The sequence below is a fragment of the Myotis lucifugus genome, unplaced genomic scaffold (genome assembly GCF_000147115.1).
Source record: "Myotis lucifugus unplaced genomic scaffold, Myoluc2.0 scaffold_6, whole genome shotgun sequence".
NCBI classification, from domain to species: domain Eukaryota; kingdom Metazoa; phylum Chordata; class Mammalia; order Chiroptera; family Vespertilionidae; genus Myotis; species Myotis lucifugus.
Genome location: NW_005871054.1, coordinates 8239662 through 8258385, shown reverse-complemented (window position 1 = coordinate 8258385; position 18724 = coordinate 8239662). Strand labels below are relative to the sequence as shown.

Sequence of the window (18724 nt, the reverse complement as noted above, 5' to 3'; positions counted from 1 at the left end):
CCATATTTACCTTAAGTAATAAAACACAGCCTTATCATAGCAAGATTGTGCAGGTGTAAACTGAGAAAGCCAACATTAGCTCATAGAACGCAGCACTCCTTTCCTGATGCAGGTATACCGCTCTCAGCTACCTTTCAGATAACTACCCCAGGTCACAGAGTCATGAGTAATGAGATCTCTTGGTTTGGGCTCTCACATATACATTAGTCTTGATACCTGTTATGTGTAACTGGCTACTTGGGATAAGAGAGCAAGGAAGAGGCAAGTGCTCTGGTACAGGAAATTTCAGGGGGATTCATAGTACCTTAGGTACCATTAAGGTATTCCCAGTATCACAGGAAAAGCTTAGAGATCACTTTGGCTTAAGAGATTCTCGTTAAATTGAGTATATGAATGAAGCAAGTGAGCTCAGCTTCCACTTGCTTTATATAGATGATGAACTTGTGAAATCAGAAGACAGTGCATCGTCTTACTGGTCATTCCTTCACATTGTTAGATCTAAAACAATGAACATGAAACTGAAAATGGCCACATTACTAGCAACTTTACTAGCCCTGTAACCATTTTCACCATTTAAAGTCTTTCCAAAATAGAGTAGGCACCTGCTGGCAATAATTGTACTGAATAGTTAGTTCCTGTTCAAACATATATTTCTATGATTGATTAAGAAATATAGTCCTAGCCGGTTCCAGGTTCAATTCCGGTCAAGGGCTTGTACCTTGGTTGCAGGCTCAATCCCCGGTCCTGGTTGGGGCATATGCAAAGGGCATAACCAATCCATGTGTCTCTTCCACATCGATGTTTCTCTCTCTCTCTGTCCCTCTCTCTCCCCTCCACTCTCTAAAAAAGAAAAAAAAATCAATGGAAAAATATCCTCAGATGAGGATTAACTAAAAAACAAAACAAAACAAAACTCATGTTGCCCTGGCCAGTTTTGCTCAGTGGTTAGAGTGTTGGCCCACAGACCAAAGGGTCTGGGTTCAATTCCCAGTCAAGGGCATGTACCAGGGTTGCAAGCCTGATCCCAGCCTGGGTCTGGGCGTGTGCAGGAGGCAACCAATCAATGTGTCTCTCTCACACCGATGTTTCTATCTCTCTCTCCTGCCCCTCCCCCCTTCCACTCTGTCTAAAAATCAATGGGGGGAAATATCCTCAGGTGATGATTAACCAAAAAAAATATTTATATGTCTTCAAACTGTACCTGACACAATACTTAAAGATCCATAAACATCGCAATTTTCACACAGGTTACAAATGGACTTAGGTGTAAAGAATAGACTTAGAGCTATCAACTGGTTATCTATCTATATATATAAAAGCCTAAGCGACCTTTATGACCGGTCAACTGAATGACCGGTCGCTATGATGTGCACTGACCACCAGGGGGAAGACACTCAACACAGGAGCTGCTCCCTGGTGGTCAGTGCGCTCCCACAGCCAACCTCCCGTGGTCTCTACCCCCGGCCAGCAGGCCCTGATCGGCCCCAATTGGGGCCGGCTGGCCAACCTCCTGGCCCCGATCAACCCAATCGGGATTGGGTGAGACAGGCCCTGATTGTCCCCAATCACCAGCCAGGCCGAGGGACCCCACCCGTGCATGAATTTGTGCACCAGGCCTCTAGTACATGTATAAAAGCCTACACAACTGTTCAACTGTTCAACCATTAGTTATGACAAGCACTGACCACCAGGGGGCAGATGCTCAACGCACAGGCATGGAAACATAGAACAGACTGATGAATCTCAGAGGGAAGAGGGGAGGGGGGAGGGTGGGAAGAGATTAACCAAAGATTTTATATGCATACTAGAGGCCCGGTGAACAGATTTGTTCACCAGTGGGGTCCCTCAGCCTGGCCTGCAGGGCTCAGGCCGAAACTGGCAGTCCAACATCCCCCGAGGGGTCCCGGATTTCGAGAGGGCACAGGCCAGGCTAAGGGACCTACCAGTGCATGAATCCATGCACCGGGCCTCTAGTATGATATAAATATGACACAGATTGTCTATCAAGGATTATCAATCATAGGTGATCATGGAACACAGGAGTATAATTGATCTCTGGGAAGTTGGGCCAATAGAAAGCTGCATATCAACACTTGTTACTTGGTGAAGGGAGAGGAAATTTTAAAGAAACAGTGTCCAGGTTACTACTTATATCAAATGATACCCTGAAACAGGAAGGATCAGCAGGAAATACACTTAAAGGATAACATCGGATCAAGGAAGTGTGAACTCTTGGCAACTGTCATTACGGCTGACCTGTGTCCTGCTCTGGTAATATGTACCACCATTAGAGAACTATTGCATGGGGTTCCTCATTAGGCTCTCCATGTTAAACAGTATTGAAGCACTGTGCCTGCAGGGCAGAGCCTAAGCATCACACTAACTAGATGTCTCATTTTGATCAGAAACTGTAACTCTAACTAACCCACCATTAGATACTTTCGGATTTCTCACTGATTCCTTGCTATAGGTCATAAAACTCATAAATATTTTATTATAAAATTGTCTGAAAGATATTATACACAGTGAGTAAAATCATTTAATACCAAGGGCTTTAAATGTCTCTGAAATATTAATTTTCAGACTTTTAAGAATATGAGCTCAATGATAAGTTATAAAGAGTTGAATTTTTATTACATATTTGAACATGAACAAAAACACATGAAAAGACTCATCCTCAAATGTAAACATTTTATGTACATTTAGCCCTAAGAAAAAACTGGTTATACTAAAAATCAGAGACTTAGAGTTTGGAAAAATAAAGATTAAGACAACACTTTAAAAATACTACATAGTACATACATTCATGGAATTTATTAAATTAAGTATCAGAATTTCCACCTGGTTTTCCATATCCATCCTATTTCTGCCTGTATACACACATTCAAACTCTATCTCCACTCCACAGGCAGCAACTATAGTTCTAACCAGCGCTGAGTTCAGTCTGGACATTAACAATGTCTCCATCATTTGGTCCTCTGGACATTAACAATGCCTCCATCACTTGGCCTGCCTTCATCGCTGGTTTTATCAACAGCAAAGGACCATCAGAGACGGACCCACTGACCCATTCCCATCTATTTTAAGCCACAGGATCATAACTGGACACAGATTTGACCTCCTTTGGATCCCATCTAGTTGTCTATCATGACAGTAATGCTTTCATAACCTTTCTCTCAAAGTTGGTCCCCAGAGCTTCTTATCATAGCTCACTTGATCCAGTATTCAGTCCTTTCTGACTCTAGATTCAGACTGAGCAACTGTAAAATCAATGAGGCGGTGTCTCATTAACCTAGGACTCTGAGGTCCAAATTTCACGGACTATTTGACAACCGATGTAGATAATAAAAAAGAAAAGTACTATAATATTAATAGAATTGGCAATCATTGCTTCATAGGATCAAAGCTGCCCTCTGATTTGGAGGCTGAATGGAGCTTGAATGTTTGTATATGATACTAAGTGACATAGCAATACATACCTTTCTGCCCTCCCAGTCTCCCGATTAGTATTTTAAGTGTGACAAAATGCCTATTTATCCCAATAACAACCTAATTTTTTTTAACTGAGGTTAGGTCTGTTCTTGCCTTTGCAGAAAGAGAGTCTTTTTTAGGCAAAGAGACTATCAAGGAACTGAAAAAGAAAAGAAAAAAAAAAAAACAAGAGCAAAATGATTCATTTTCTACATTCTTTTTTTAAAAAATTCTTTCCTGAGTTTACCTGCAAGAAACCAATAACAATTCTTCACAAAAGTGACTGAAGAGATAAGAATGAAATATAAGATAATTCTTTTATAAATATGAGATGTTCAACCTCAAATAAAATAACAATAAATTCCACCACTGTGTGTACGCTTCCAGTGAAGTTTTAATTCTTTCCATTCTAAGCTGATAGCCCTACATAAACACAGAATCATAGGTGGAAATATGCTATGTTTAGCACTAGAAGGACCATCTGGTTAGATAAATGAATATCAAATTAAATTTACTGGTGATGAAACTGTAATAAAGTACTATAAGTCGGGTTTATAATATTTTTTACCAGGAAGGCCCTCATTGCATTGAACTAATACCACCCATAAAAAACCTAACCAACCACTCAAACAAAAATCATCTTTTGTGCCTCTAAAATCATGAAGACTTTGTACTCCATGCCTCTTAAGTCTTGGTGGTTTTCAGAGTAAGACAGATTAAGTGTTAAGTAGCTTCGCTGATTTCTCCATCTTGAATAACTGTCAGTTCGGGAACTTCGTTCATCCTCAGGACCTCTGCATAGAGCAGGTAATTATGTAGGCTTCTGGGAAGTGGCAACTGACAGATAAAATAATCAGATCGTAGGTGTTCTGGTTTTAGACTGGACCGAATTTCCAAACGACAAAGGTGGGTCAGGGATGGAACAGCACCTGGAGAAACAAACCAAACAAGGAAGATGAAAAAATTTTAAACATTAAGGTAAATGCTTTTTTTCTCTCATCTCTATGTAGTAAAAGAGAAGTGATATGTTACTCAGACTTACTTTTGAAAGACTGCTTGGGCCAGGATGACCACAATAAACTCTGTTTTACAGTCTTCACCTGGTTCCTCTCTCTCCAGTTGCTGGCCACACATGCAAAGCCAATACCCAGGGCCACATAAAATTAAATGTTCAAATTCTAAAGATCTGGCAATACAAGTTGGTGCTTAAAAAACAGATGAACTAACCTTAAAAATGATAGCTCACAGCAACAAACATTACATCCCTTTTTTACTCTGTTTCTTTGCAAATGGTCTCTATCCAGACTTAGCACATTAAGTGAATAAATGTGTAGCTTACAAAAGTTTTCCTCTTCTTGTCCGTGACATAGAATGAAATTTCAAAATTGACACAGAGAGAAAAGTGCCTACCATGCCATATGCCCATACACTTCACACACATTCTCTTTTAATCTTCATTACCCTATGCTACAGAAATAAGAAGACAGAGGTTTAAGTAACTTTCCAAAGGTCATACATCTAGCATGTGGTAGACCTAGGATTCAAATTCAAGTGCGTCTGACCCCAGAGCACGAGTGTGAATGCACACATACTAAAACCACTGCGCCAAAGGCTAATTACCAATTAAAGGATAGTCCACATGCACTTAATTAAGAATCATACAATAGTTTCATTTTCCATGATGAAAGTGTTCACTACAGAAAATGTCCACAGACATGGAGAATACTAAAAATAGCTAGTGGTTTTATGTGAAAAAAATGTAGCGCCTTTTATTAATCCAAGAAATCTTGTATAAATCCCCATGAACTGTAGCAATGATTAGCAGACCAGGATCACAGCAACAAGGACAAATAGTATCAAGAGTCCAGCTGATACCAGACCAGCTGGTCTGACTCCAAGTCAGGGTTCCTTAAACTGTAAATCCTCATAGGGCCTGGGACATACTAATTCTCTAACATCTTCAGTATCTTCTAAACCACTAAAGTTAATCCATCGTCTTACAATTTACTTTAAGCTTATTGGTTTGAGTTTAGTTTAATTTACTAAAGTCTGGGAAACTCCTTGAACCAGTGTTTCAAAATGCTAAATAAGAAATGCAAAACAATTATCTGATTTTGTACATAAACCTAAGCTAAAAAAAGATGAGTATTTTCTTAAACCATGAGTCATAGACTCCCCATTATAAATCAGACTACATACTGGTAATCTACAATATATAATACATTTATTTCCAGTGTTTTCGTGTCTTTATCTCATTTAAACTTTACCCCGTTCTATAATCTTAAAGGAAGAATCATCACTCTCACTCCTAAGATGGGAAAACACTGGTGAAGGGAGCACTGGAGGGATTAGCAAGAGTACATATGGGGAGCATACCCAAACTGCAACTACCCCCCTCCTAGTTTTCCAAAGGAGTAAGCAGGTTCAACTTCAACAAGTAGGTTAACTATGTTCAATTATTACCTATTACTAGGGTGGGGAACCTTTTTTCTGCCTAGGGCCACTTGGATATTTATAACATCATTCAAGGGACATACAAAATTATCCACATCCACTTGAAAATTAGCCTGCTATATTTGGTCAAACATTTAATTAACTCACCCTAATGCTTTGGCAGGGCCAGACCAAATGATTTCACAGGCCTTACATGGCCCGCAGGCCGGACGTTCCCCACCCCTAACAAAAAAGTAAGTCTCTTTACCCAATGAGATCAAGAACAATAATTAGTCCTAAATCACAAATGTCATAAATGTCCCTGGTGGGGAAAGAAGTATGTTGGCTGCAAACACTGAGCATGCCATGGGCACAGATGGATGAGACTGACAGAGGAACTGACAAGTGCATGGGTAAAAGTGAGGTTGGCTGTTAAATTGACATCTATCTCTTCATTTGGCATGTTCCTATTAATGTAGATCCCTTTTACACACCCAGAATAAAGATAAAGGGTGGCTGTGTGGCCCAGAGAGCTGCTCACTCAGGGATAAGGGATCCTTAGTGCTTCTCCAGCTTCTCCATTTTGACAGACTATGCTCGCTTACAAACTCCTTGGGCTGACTGAGGGGAGCTCCTCTGCTGCCCCACAGCTTTCTGCAGTGCTGATAAGCCTTTCCAGGTCACCTGACTGCATCACGGTAACCCTCCCTTTAAAGCTAAATAAACCATTTGTTTGTTTATGCTAATATATGTGTGGAAGCTTAATCATTTGCAATCAAGCCAAATTGGACCAGTACACATTTGTTATGGAAAGCTTAAGTGACCCGCCCATGTTGACACTGTCAATCAACAACATATCTGATACCAGAATCAAGTGATTTGACTTCAAGTCTAAGGTTCTTTAAACTGTGATTAAACCTAAAATAATTCTCTAACATCTTCTAAGCCACTGAAACTTTTAGGAGATCTTTCCACTTAATAATAACAATAATAATAATAATAACAATAATAATAATAATAATAATTTTTTTAAAAAAGGAAATAGCATAGTTATTTCAGATTTTGGCCCTAACTTTAATTGTACCATTTTGATCTCCCCGCCCCTCCATGAGCACCATAGATCACTGATGAACAATTAGAGGTCTAAACCATATTCATTTGAACTGAAGCAGTCTTTCATCTGTACATTATTAACACAGATAATAATATGCCCATCACTGCCATCTTAGTTTATTATGCCACTGAATAAGGGAATTTTATAATCATCTATGTGGTATTTCAAATCACTCAAAATTCCTGTGAAAGTTTCAGTGATGCAGAACATTCCCAGATGTGTTGCCACGAGGCTGAGAAGATGGAGCCATGCCCTGCATTTAGAGTATGAAAAAGCCCAGACGCTGTAGGTAAAACACACTTTCATGAAAACCTGTTAAAACCAGATTTCAATTTATTAAATAAATCTCTTTCTTCTTGGAGTGTGGTACTAATCATAGTTAGAAAATTATGTCTGAAATCATGCTGTACTTTTAAGTTACTTTTCTGACCAAATCATTTTCAATTATGTTAAATCAAATTTATCTATAGATCTACTAGCAGACAGGCAACCTTTAACTTTTCATTCTTATATGGAATTCTCCAATTTTGTTCATTTGGTTGTATGTACTGACAGAAGAACAATCCAAAATAGGATACTTGTTATAGGAAGTTTTATTAAAATCAAAACAATGATCAAAATAAACCCAATTCTTAATGCATCATGCTTATTAATGCCAACTTTACAATAGCACAGAACTGCACATACATCACACATACCCACTATCTATACCTCCCACAACCATGCATCTCTGGCCTGCCCTCCTGCCAACATTCAAATGATCTAAGATGATGATTATTACCTTACACAAGCTCTACCTAGTGCCTAAATAAGAAGCCCTTAGTGGAGCCAGTCTATTGCAGGGTAATGTACTCATACACAATTTTTACCTTCATCTGGACAAACTTGCTGTATGTTAAAGTCTTCCAAGTAAACTCTCGCATATCTTTACTGATAAGCTGCAATAATTTTCCCATTTGGCATATGCTTTCTCTTTTGATTTTTTGTTCCCAAGTCCATTGCCCATAGTCTATCTGTTCTGGATGGATAACTGTTCTCTACTGCTGAAGATACATAATTAGTAAAAGCACATGCAATTCTCAACATTAAGAATTGCATGCCAGTGAGTTTTCCAACATTACCATTTTAAAAACTCTGTACTAGAAGGCTCAGAGAATCCAGATTACTTTTTTCTTCCACAGAAACCTCTCCAACAGTTTGAATATATCTCAGTTCAAGAGCATATTTTCCTGAATGTCTGTTTTTGATTGAGAAAATTTACTTAAATGTAATTATCTGAGAAATAAGACATTTCTACATATGCATAAGTTCACTTGTTAAAAACCTATTCAACATGTTTTATGTAGTTACATTTCATGTAAAAATAGCAGTGAAGAAATAATTTTCTTAAGATACATAATCTGGTTAACAAAATGAAGTTAAAGTAAAATAATTCTAAATAACAAAATAGGAATATTTTGCATATATTATGTTTAAACTGGTTTCCTTGTGTAAAATCTCCTACTACATGCTCTGTAATTGTTTTAATTAGCTTGTAAACTTTTTTAAAAAGAATATTATATTGATTTTTAGAGAGAGAGGAAAGGAGAAGAGAGAACCATCAACGTGAGTGTGTAACATGGATCAGCTGCCTTCTGCATGACTCCTACTGGGGATCGAGCCCATAACCTGGGCATGTGGCCTCATCGGGAATCGAACCAGTAACCTCTCAGTGCACAGAATGGCACCCAACTGAGCCACACTAGCCAGGACTTTAAAAACTTTTTAATAAGCTAGAGTAAGTTGAGAAGTTATTTTAAAACAGTCATAAAATATCGATTTGAGAGTAAATTGAGAATTTGTTTTAAAACAGTCATATAAAATATCAATCAGCCCTAACCGGTTTGGCTCAGTGGATAGAGCATCAGCCTGCGGACTCAAGGGTCCCAGGTTCGATTCCGGTCAAGGGCATGTACCTTGGTTGCGGGCACATCCCCAGTAGGGAGTGTGCAGGAGGCAGCTGATAGATGTTTCTCTCTCATCGATGTTTCAAACTCTCTATCCCTCTCCCTTCCTCTCTGTAAAAAATCAATAAAATACTTAAAAAAATAAATAAATAAAATAAAATATCAATCAATTCACAGAATTTTCACCCAGCTCACCTCCATACTTATACCAACACATCAGCATGCATTCAGTAAGGACAGGTAGAAATAAAGGATGGTAATACTTCCTTTTAGAAATGATAAAATACTTAAGAGAGAACACAAATACAAACACATCCTGGAAAAGAAAATTAAGTTTAGCATTTTTCTAACAAACTAAACATTCACTAACAAGATTTTTAGTACTCATTTTGTTAACATAATACTTACTAAAGTTAAAAGGATATCATTAAATAAAAATATCAGTAAATACCTCCTTTTCTTTATATGCCCCTTAGGCTAACCTTATAAAATCAGATATGATTTTTGTTGAAGGAAATTATTATCATCCCCCTCCCAGTCCCATCCTTTCTCCACATAAATAAAATGCAAATGATGCCCTACTTAATATATTCTCCGACAACTCTCATTACTTAAAATTACAATATAACTAGAGAAGAGAAGAAAACATAGTCATGTGTCTCTAAAAATTGTACTTTCTTACCAATATGTTGCTGTAGAGCCCACGAGGAGTTTGAGACACGAGCAGAGAGCTTCTTTTCAACAGCTGGAGGAAGTCTCCTCCAATTAGTAAACTCCAAAGTAAAGATAAGGGTGTCATCGCTGACTGAGTCAGTCCTGTATTAGCAAGATGTTAATGCACCATTAGACACCAAATACATCAAGGATTCATCCTGAAAATAAACACCACATACCTATTCTTACACCTTACTAAGGAAGGCATAAAACTACAGCAGAGAAAATATTCACGTAATTGGAGGCAAGTTCAGTGGATATGAATAATCATCTACAGGTTCTTAAAGCAAACTGAATTGACTGTGTGAGTTGTTTAACAGATGACAAGAGGAAACTCTACTCTTAGAGAGGGTAGGAACTTTCCTTCCAACTCCCCAGCAGCAGTGTCAAGAAAAGACAGAGACAGCAATCAGTGTCCTCAGCAGATTTGCCATTATCTCCTCCCAACTGGACCATCTTGCTTTAAAAGTCTTGAAAGGATAAAGCCCAAATACCCAAATTATCCCTAAACTAAGTATACGGGAGAGACAGCTTGCTTCTGCCCAACTCCCAGGGATGTGCAACTGTTCTCCTCTAAGAACCTTGTGCATTATAGATTCAGCTCTAAGGAATGTAGCAGAATCAGTTTTGTCTCTAAGAACCAAAAGCAAGTCTTCAGAACAGTTCTCTATTTCTAAAAAATAATTTCAGATTTCCTACCAACCTACCCAAAAGAGACTTCCCCAAATTTTATAAGCATTTGAATCTAATGGAAAGAGCACTGGTCTAGGACAGTTTCTGAGTTCTAATATTACCTCCACTATTTACAAACATGTTGCTAAAATTCTTCAAGCCCTTGATCCCGGTCCTCTAAAATGAGAATAATACTCAACCTATTTCAGGGGACTAATTGTGAAAATAATATGAGAAAATACAATAAACATACTTTTAAAACTATAAAATGTTATATAAATGTTTGATATTACTAGAAACTGGTTTGAAATTTTCATTAGGCCTGATAACATGAAATATAGTCCAAGTGTAATGAGAACTATACATTCTAACAATTACTCAATTAGGTACTCAATTAGGTACTCCCCTACCATCACACTGTCTGAAGAAAAAGAAAATGATTACGTCCTCTAGTAATTACTTTAAAAAGAGAAATTCTTTTCAAGGTCGTTTTTTGGTTTGTTCATTTTTTGGACTCATTATTGAGCAAGGACTAAAGAAGGGGGGAAATAAAAAGAAAAGAAAGAAACTAAATAAAATGCTCTAAACTTGTCATCTCAAAGACAATTTACTTTTTATAATTCAGGGTCAAAGTATCCTTGAAATGACTGATCAGAGTATGAAAATTATTTCCCAGATTCTTAATTCTCTAATACGCAAACTTCTATATAACAAAGAACTCAATGTTGCACACATGCCTTGGGAAAACATTTTACTTCTAAAGAACCTTTCAATGAAATCACAACTTTGAGGAACTACTAGAACAAATAAAATGATAAAGTATATTCAAGGGCAAAAAAATCTCCTTGACTTTCTAGGAACTCCACACCAAGGTTACTTGGTTTGGGTTCCTTATTTCTTTTGTAATGGTTTCATTTGTCTGCATTAATGTGCTTTAAGTCACACTGGGACCAAATACTAAGTCATTTTTATTCAGTTATCTAAACACACACAAGAAATAAACCTGTTTACACAGCTTTAGATAAAATAACTAATTTTACCAATGCTGATAATGCCACTAAAAATGTATTGTTACTGTACTACTCTGACCATTATGTTGTACGAAGCAGTTGTACAATCATAAATGAATGACAGTTAATCAACTAAATGCACGGATGACATTTACTTTCTATTACTTATTACATTCAGTTGGAGGCACCTAGTGTTGCATTTAAAGTTGAAAAAAATATTTCAACTCTGTAGATTATATTGTGATAGGCAATTATTCAGCCAGATACATTTTTAAAGAACGTTTAAGACAAAAAATACCTAGGAAAGACATTTATAATTTACATGACAAAGATTAAGCAACTGACTTTCATGTGATATAAATAAGATATAACCAAAATCCACTTTAACAGCATATTGGAATTTTATGGGAGAATTTTTCTTATAACAGCTCTATCTATGAATGTAAATTTGATCAAAGGAAGCAAAACATTTATCATATTCAGTGTAAACACTGGCTTTATCCATTCAATAGAAGATCAGAGAACAAAAATTTGACCATGTTAAGCATTTTTTTTGAAGTGAAATTTTCTAATGAATATAAAGTTACCCCTTCTGAGTAAACCATATGCAATTGGCATTCTCAGTCCAAATAGCTGCAAGTTTTACAATTTATTTCAAAGAAATTCGTAGTTTATGGGTTCTTAATTCCTTTATATCCTAACCCACCCAATAAATACAGCTTATACTATATTTAATGGCTTATTACCACAAAAATTATCAAATGGGCTATTCACATTGGGGAGAGGGAGGCCTCTCAGAACTGAATGGGAGAGTATATTTTACAAAACCTTCTAGGAGAATAAATCTAAATAATTCCCTCTCCTTCCAGTAGTCTATGTAATTGGCTGAGGAAGAAAGGAAAAAGGGCAATATTTAATTTTCCCCCCTGCATAGGTTCTTCCTAATTGAGGAGCAAAGCAGAGCAAGGTAATATGGCATAGATCCCCCCAGGATAGGCAAACGATTAAAATACTTGAAATCACGTGATATAAGCAACATATCCCCATGGATACACAGGACTAAGGCAGCATAGCACAGTGGTTAGAAAGACAGACTTAAGCCACAAAAAGGACAACCTGGGTTCAAAACTAAGCTCTACTAACTAGCTGTGTGAGCTTGGCAAGTATGTTAATTACTGTACCTCAATTGTAAAATAAAAATAATAGTATCCAGTGTATTTTATAGTAAACTAGAGGCCTGGTGCATGAATTCTTGCACCAGTGGGGTCCCTCGGCCTGGCCTGCGGGATCGGGCTGAAACCAGCTCTCCAAAATCCCCTTGGGGCTGGGGAGGGATGCAGGAGGTGGGTCAGCCAGGGAGGGACCACGGGAGGGCTCCGGGGAGTGTCCAACCCATCATACTCAGTCCTGATTGGTCAGACCCCAGCAGCAAGTTAATCTACTGGTCGGAGCGTCTGCCCCCTGGTGGTCAGTGCACATCATAGCGACTGGTCGACTGGTGGACTGTTTGCCCCCTGGTGGTCAGTGCACGTCATAGCAAGCGGTTGAGCAGCCTTAGCATATCATTAACATATTACACTTTGATTGGTTGAACGGACAACTGGACACTTAGCATATTAGGCTTTTATTATGTAGGATAAGTTACTATAAAGAACTTAAAATAATGCCCCCCATGCGTTAGGTAGTATTCTAAGTGTTGGTTAAAGAAATAAACTAGAAACTAGAAATACATATACTAGAAACCAGAGAACTGAAAGTAACAGGCAAGTAATATGGAGTTGAGTTAGTAGCTTCAGTAGGAGAACACAAAGAGTGTGGCTGAGAAGAAAGTGGTGCCTGGGGGACAAGCACCAAGTGAGGGAAGAGAGTAAAGGGGACACACTGTCAAGGCTGTCTGTCCACAGCCACCCACCTTTCGGGGCTGGATTTCCAGCTAGAGTCAGGGAGTAAATCCTAGAATGGTGAGGGGCAACTGCAGCTAGCTGTCAGGCACCCAAACACAACAATAAAATTCACTAAGTAAAATGTTATGGGTACTTAAATAGCTTTGTTAACAGCTAGACACAGCATTCATTAGCGAATATTTATATCTCAGCTGCATGTGTGTGAGTGTGTATCTGTTAATAAGACAAGTACAGTATACATATACAAATAACTTTTTAAAATCTAAGATTTCTAAATAAACTGCCAATAATCTTTTTTTCATTCAATTTGTCTTAAAAATACAATGTTTCAGTGAAACTGTATTGAAAAGATATAGAGGGAAGTGCACAAATGAGCATTTGACAGATAACTATGTGTTAATCAGCTGTTGGAGAAAGGAGTGAATACTATCAGGGACTCAACCTGCTGTAAACTAAACAAAAAGTTAAGTGGAGATGAGAATGTGTATCTAAACTTTGCTTTTGCTTCTATAGTCCATAGGGATAATCCCTTTCTACTCCCTTCCAGTCATGTCCTACCTTTTTCTAGGAATCTATCCCTACATTCAATCTCGCTATTAGCAGCCCCCCAATCCAGCCATCAGAGTCACATACACACACACCCTCATCCCAACACCAGATCTCAAGAAATTGAGGGAACTTAAATATAGTATATTCACTCAAAAAGGTAAGGTCCACTATTGTAGGATTTCTTACCAAGAACTGCATAGAAGATTCAGTGGGTCAAATCCAGCAAGCAGGAGAGATGGCAACCATTCCTTATATTTCGTCTGTGCTTTAACTGCATGATTTATAAATTCAGACATATGGTTCCATGGTGCCAATGGGCAACCTTTCTTCAAAAAGTAACGAAATACTGAAAATTTCTCATACTTCAGGCAGTATGCCAAATGAAGTTCATTTAGCTGGACTCCATATTTCAAAAGAATATTCACAATTCCAAAAAATTCACAGCTCCACCACAAAAAAAAAGAGAAAAAGAAGTTAGACTTTTACATAAAAAATAAATGTTACAAATAATTACTAGTAGTTACAGCTGGAAAATAAGAACAGCAGATGGGATAGTGGATGATTTTTATATATCTAGTACATTTGAGAGTAGGGGACTAGGGACAAGGGAGGGTTTTACTTTTTAATTTCCACCCCCCTGCATGGTCTTTAATTTTTAACTATAAGCAAATAGTGCCCTTAGAGTTCTAAATATTCATCTTAAATAATTTTAAAGATTATCACTGACAAATAGAAAACTTCTCAAAACTGTGATTTTTTAAAAAAAATATATTTTTATTGGTTTCAGAGAGGAAGGGAGAGGGAGAGAGAAAGATAAAAACATGATGGAAGAGGGAATCATTGATTGGCTGCCCCCTGCACTCCCCCCATTGGGGATCAAGCCCGCAACCCGGGCATGTGCCCTTTGCAGGAATTGAACCCGGGACCCGTCAGTCTGCAGGCTAACGCTCTATCCGCTGAGCCAAACCAGCAAGGGCAAAACTGTGATATTTTTATACAATTAAATATCTCTACTACAAAATATTTGCCAAATCAAGTTATTAAACAATGTGATCTGTCTCTAAAGACTCATCCTAGGAATCACCAAAATACCATTTCCTTTAGCAATAACCTTAGTCAATGTCCCCTTTACTTTCAAATTTCTAATGGTAAAAAATAATCATCTAGAAAAGCTGTTTTTAATTAACAAACATTTAACTTATAGCTTTATTTCTAAATTAATCTACTTCATCATGTACTTTTACAGAATAAAAGTACATCATTTTGTATCTATTAAGCTGTTGCTGTTTTCTTAATATTTTATCATTCAATATCAGTAAGTTCTGGTTAAACTGATTAAAAATAAGTGCAATCCTTTTTTGAGAGAGCTAAGTGGCAAGATGTATCAAAAGAAGTATCCACAGCAAAGCTGTAAGAGCACAGACTGAAGCCAGCCTGCTCAGCTACCTACTAACCCTGAGACTCTGAATAAGTCACTTAACCTTCCTGGCACACAGAATTAGCATTGTATAAATATTTGTTGCATGAAACATAAGTCCCTGAAATGATCCATATAAAAAAGACTCCGAAATGAAAATATCTTAAAAATCCTATAATACAGAGTGAGTCCAGAAAAGAAATATAGGGTAAACATCTTTTTAAAGAATATGCTAGTTATATTTTCAAATTATATGCTAAAACCTCCAGATACCTGAGAAGAAATACCTTTAAAATTAAAGCAAAGAATTCAATTATTAACCTGAAATAAGCACAATAAAAAGTAAAAAATACCCCAAAATCTATAAACAAAGGAGTATAATATTGTAAACATAAGATCAAATTTTTGTAGATTCATTCCCCTCTCAGGAATTCACAAAGCACCATCATAAGAAAAAAAATTTTAAAGCCCTTCAAGAAAGAAACCTATTTAACATTACTTAACCCTATGTTTCCCAATTAACTATTTTTTCCCATGTAATATTCATTAATGATCTATAGAATTAGTATTGTACAAAAACACACTTCGGAAAACCCAGCTCTACACTTCTTCCAATTCCTTGTGTTAGAAGAGACAAACCACATTCTAAAAGGCTTATAAAACTGCCTGATGCTACATTTATTAACACATTTCCAACAAAACTACCTATAATATGGTGAATAATAAACATAAAATAAACTGGAAAATCATAAAATTTGTCAGCATGCCCTGAGCTTCTGAGAAGACTGAAGGTCTCAAATATATATATAAGCTCCAGAAACATAAGCAACTTCAGTGCTCTATATGACCTTCATTATTGCATGTTATTGAGCAACAGTAGCCCTAGGGCATAGATAACCTTTGGTTAAATAATAAATTGTATAAACAGATTAAAAAGAAAACAGTGCATCCTATTTAACCCTTGCAGAGCATTTGGTCCTGCCTAAAACATTCACAGAGACGTATGGTCCTTGATATTTGGTCCTGTATCAAAATACCCAGAGACATTTGATCCACACCCACCTATTTAACTTATTCCATGTGTCATTACCAGCTAGGCTACCAAGGCAGGAAGCATTACTATTGACTAGAGGCCCGGGGCACAAAATTCGTGCAGGGGGGGTGGGGGGGGTCCCTCAGCCCAGCCTGCACTCTCTCCAATCCAGGACCCCTTGGGGGATAACCGGCAGTCGGACATCCCTCTTGAAATCCGGGTCCGTTGGCTCCTAACGGCTCACCTGCCTGCCTGCCTGATTGCCCCTAACCCCTCTGCCTGCCTGCCTGATTGCCCCTAACCGCTCTCCCCTGCCAGCCTGATTGCCCCTAACCGCCTCTGCCTCGCCCCCGCCACTGTGGCTTTGTCCGGAAGGACGTCCAGAATGATGTCTGGAAGACGTCTGGTCTATCCGGTCTAATTAGCATATTACCCTTTTATTAGTATAGATAATACAGTCAAAACCAATTACTGGATCAATAAAACATGGTAGTATTTTTATGTATGAACCCACAAGTATAAATAAATATCATGGGCTATCTGAAACCACAGATGTTTTTTAATCATGGACATTTGGACAGGACCAAATTTGAAGAAACTTTTGCTCTGGCCGGGTAGTTCAGTTGGTTAGGGTGTCGTTCTGATATGCCAAAGTTGCGGGTTCAATCCCTGGTCAGGGCACATACAAACCAATGAATGCATAAATAAGTGTAACAACAAATCAATGTTATTCTCTCTCTCTCTCTCTCTCTCTCTCTCTCTTAAAAAAAGAGTCAATAAACTTAAAAAAAAAAAAAGTCAAGGTCCTTTTGGCTTGCACCAAACGTCTCAGTAGACATTTTGGACCAAATATCTGCTAATATAAACATCACGAACTAAATGTGACACATTAAGAGACTGCATATTATATAAACCAGTGATTCCCAAAGTGGGCGCTACCGCCCCCTGGTGGGCGCTGCAGCAATCCAGAGGGGCGGTGATGGCCACAGGTGCATTTGTTTTAACTTTTTTTGTATTACCTTTCTATTCTGAGTTCAATAAATAGTTTCATAATTTCAAACTTCAATGTTTCTAATTTACACCTTTCTTTACTATATTTTACAAAAAAGGTAGAAACATTAATACATATATCTTTCTGTTTAATTGCTATTAAAATTTTAAAAAAAATTAATTTCCAGGGGGCGCTGAGTAATATTTTTTCTGGAAAGGGGGCGGTAGGCCAAATAAGTTTGGGAACCACTGATATAAACAGTGAAAATCATCAAATACTGAAAAAAAGGAGAGGTTTAAAACCTAAAAAAGCAATGTCTGCACCTTATCTTGGGGTCTGCACATTTTCCATTATTTTGCTCTTTGAAGTTTAAAAATTTGCACAGAAACAGTGCCCAGAAAAGAAAGAAGCACAGTAAGAGGAAATTCAACATATTAACAAAATTTATCTTAAACAGAAATGGGCAAACAGCTTGAGCATTTTATGTTCAATTAGCCAACAAAATGTCTAACCAACTTATTAGCTGAATGATCAAAGACCAGATAAGTTTTACTGAATGGTTTTCAGCCATTTGCTGAATACAAAATACATTAGGTCCTATGTGTGATTATGATGAAGAAAAATGACACACAATTTCTATAAAACTAATGTGCTAGCAAGGATCAGTATCAATTCAAAAGACAAAATCGGGTTTGTTAAGCCATGATCTCTTCCTACAGTCATATATAAAAGGCGTTAATATTTGTTCAAATTGTCCTGAACTTTCTCAACTTCTCTCTTCTTTTACACATTCTAGATAAAGGAATCTTTTTCTTATATCTTCTCATTTCAGTTGAATTACTCAACTGTGCCCTTGAAAGAATGGCTTTCATGTTACTGTAGCTGTTAACTTTTTAGCCCCGAGGGACAAAGACTGTTTTTGTGCAGTGATGGAGGAGACCTCTTTCCATGAGAAAAGCTAAAGGTCACTGCTTCAAATGGAAGCTCATCCTCTCAAAGGGATGCCCAGGAAAAATGTTGCAGGATGCTAATCCTGAGCTAAAAAGTTAAATCAGGTGAATAAAACAATAAAGAAGAAAAATCGTAAAACCCAGAGCCATTATTTACATCTATTATTTTTATTACCTTATGATATCAACTGTACTATTTGTAAAAGCATATAGAAGAGTTCACTAGAACACGACAGGCCAACAGTGAAAGAAAGGCCACAAATACTAAATATCTAGATCTCAGAGAAATACCAAAAAAAAACAAAAACAAAAAAACACACAAATAAGAAAATAAAAGTTTTAAACTCATCAACACTTAAAGTCAATAAATTTTTTAAAATGTTGCCGGGGCCCTAGCTGGTTTGGCTCAGTGGATAGAGCATCGACTTGCGGACTGGAGGGTCCCAGGTTCAATTCCAGTCAAGGGCACATGCCCGAAGTTGCGGGCTCGATCCCCAGTTGGCGGGGGGGGGGGGGGGGC

General features: G+C 37.6%; 1 protein-coding gene across 4 annotated transcripts in view; it reads right to left on the bottom strand.

Moving 5' to 3' along the window:
* Positions 1-2677: 2677 nt before the first annotated feature.
* The window catches only part of ASB3 (ankyrin repeat and SOCS box containing 3), a 74568-nt gene continuing 58521 nt past the window's right edge, over positions 2678-18724 (bottom strand). For all 4 annotated transcript variants that reach the window (XM_023746862.1, XM_006083349.3, XM_006083351.3 and 1 more), the window contains 3 exons: positions 14000-14257; positions 9647-9780; positions 2678-4400 (listed from right to left, as the gene is read on the bottom strand). In XM_023746862.1, the coding sequence (XP_023602630.1) occupies positions 4195-4400; positions 9647-9780; positions 14000-14257 (598 nt within the window). In that variant the 3' untranslated portion in view covers positions 2678-4194. The remainder of the gene's footprint in view (positions 4401-9646; positions 9781-13999; positions 14258-18724) is intronic.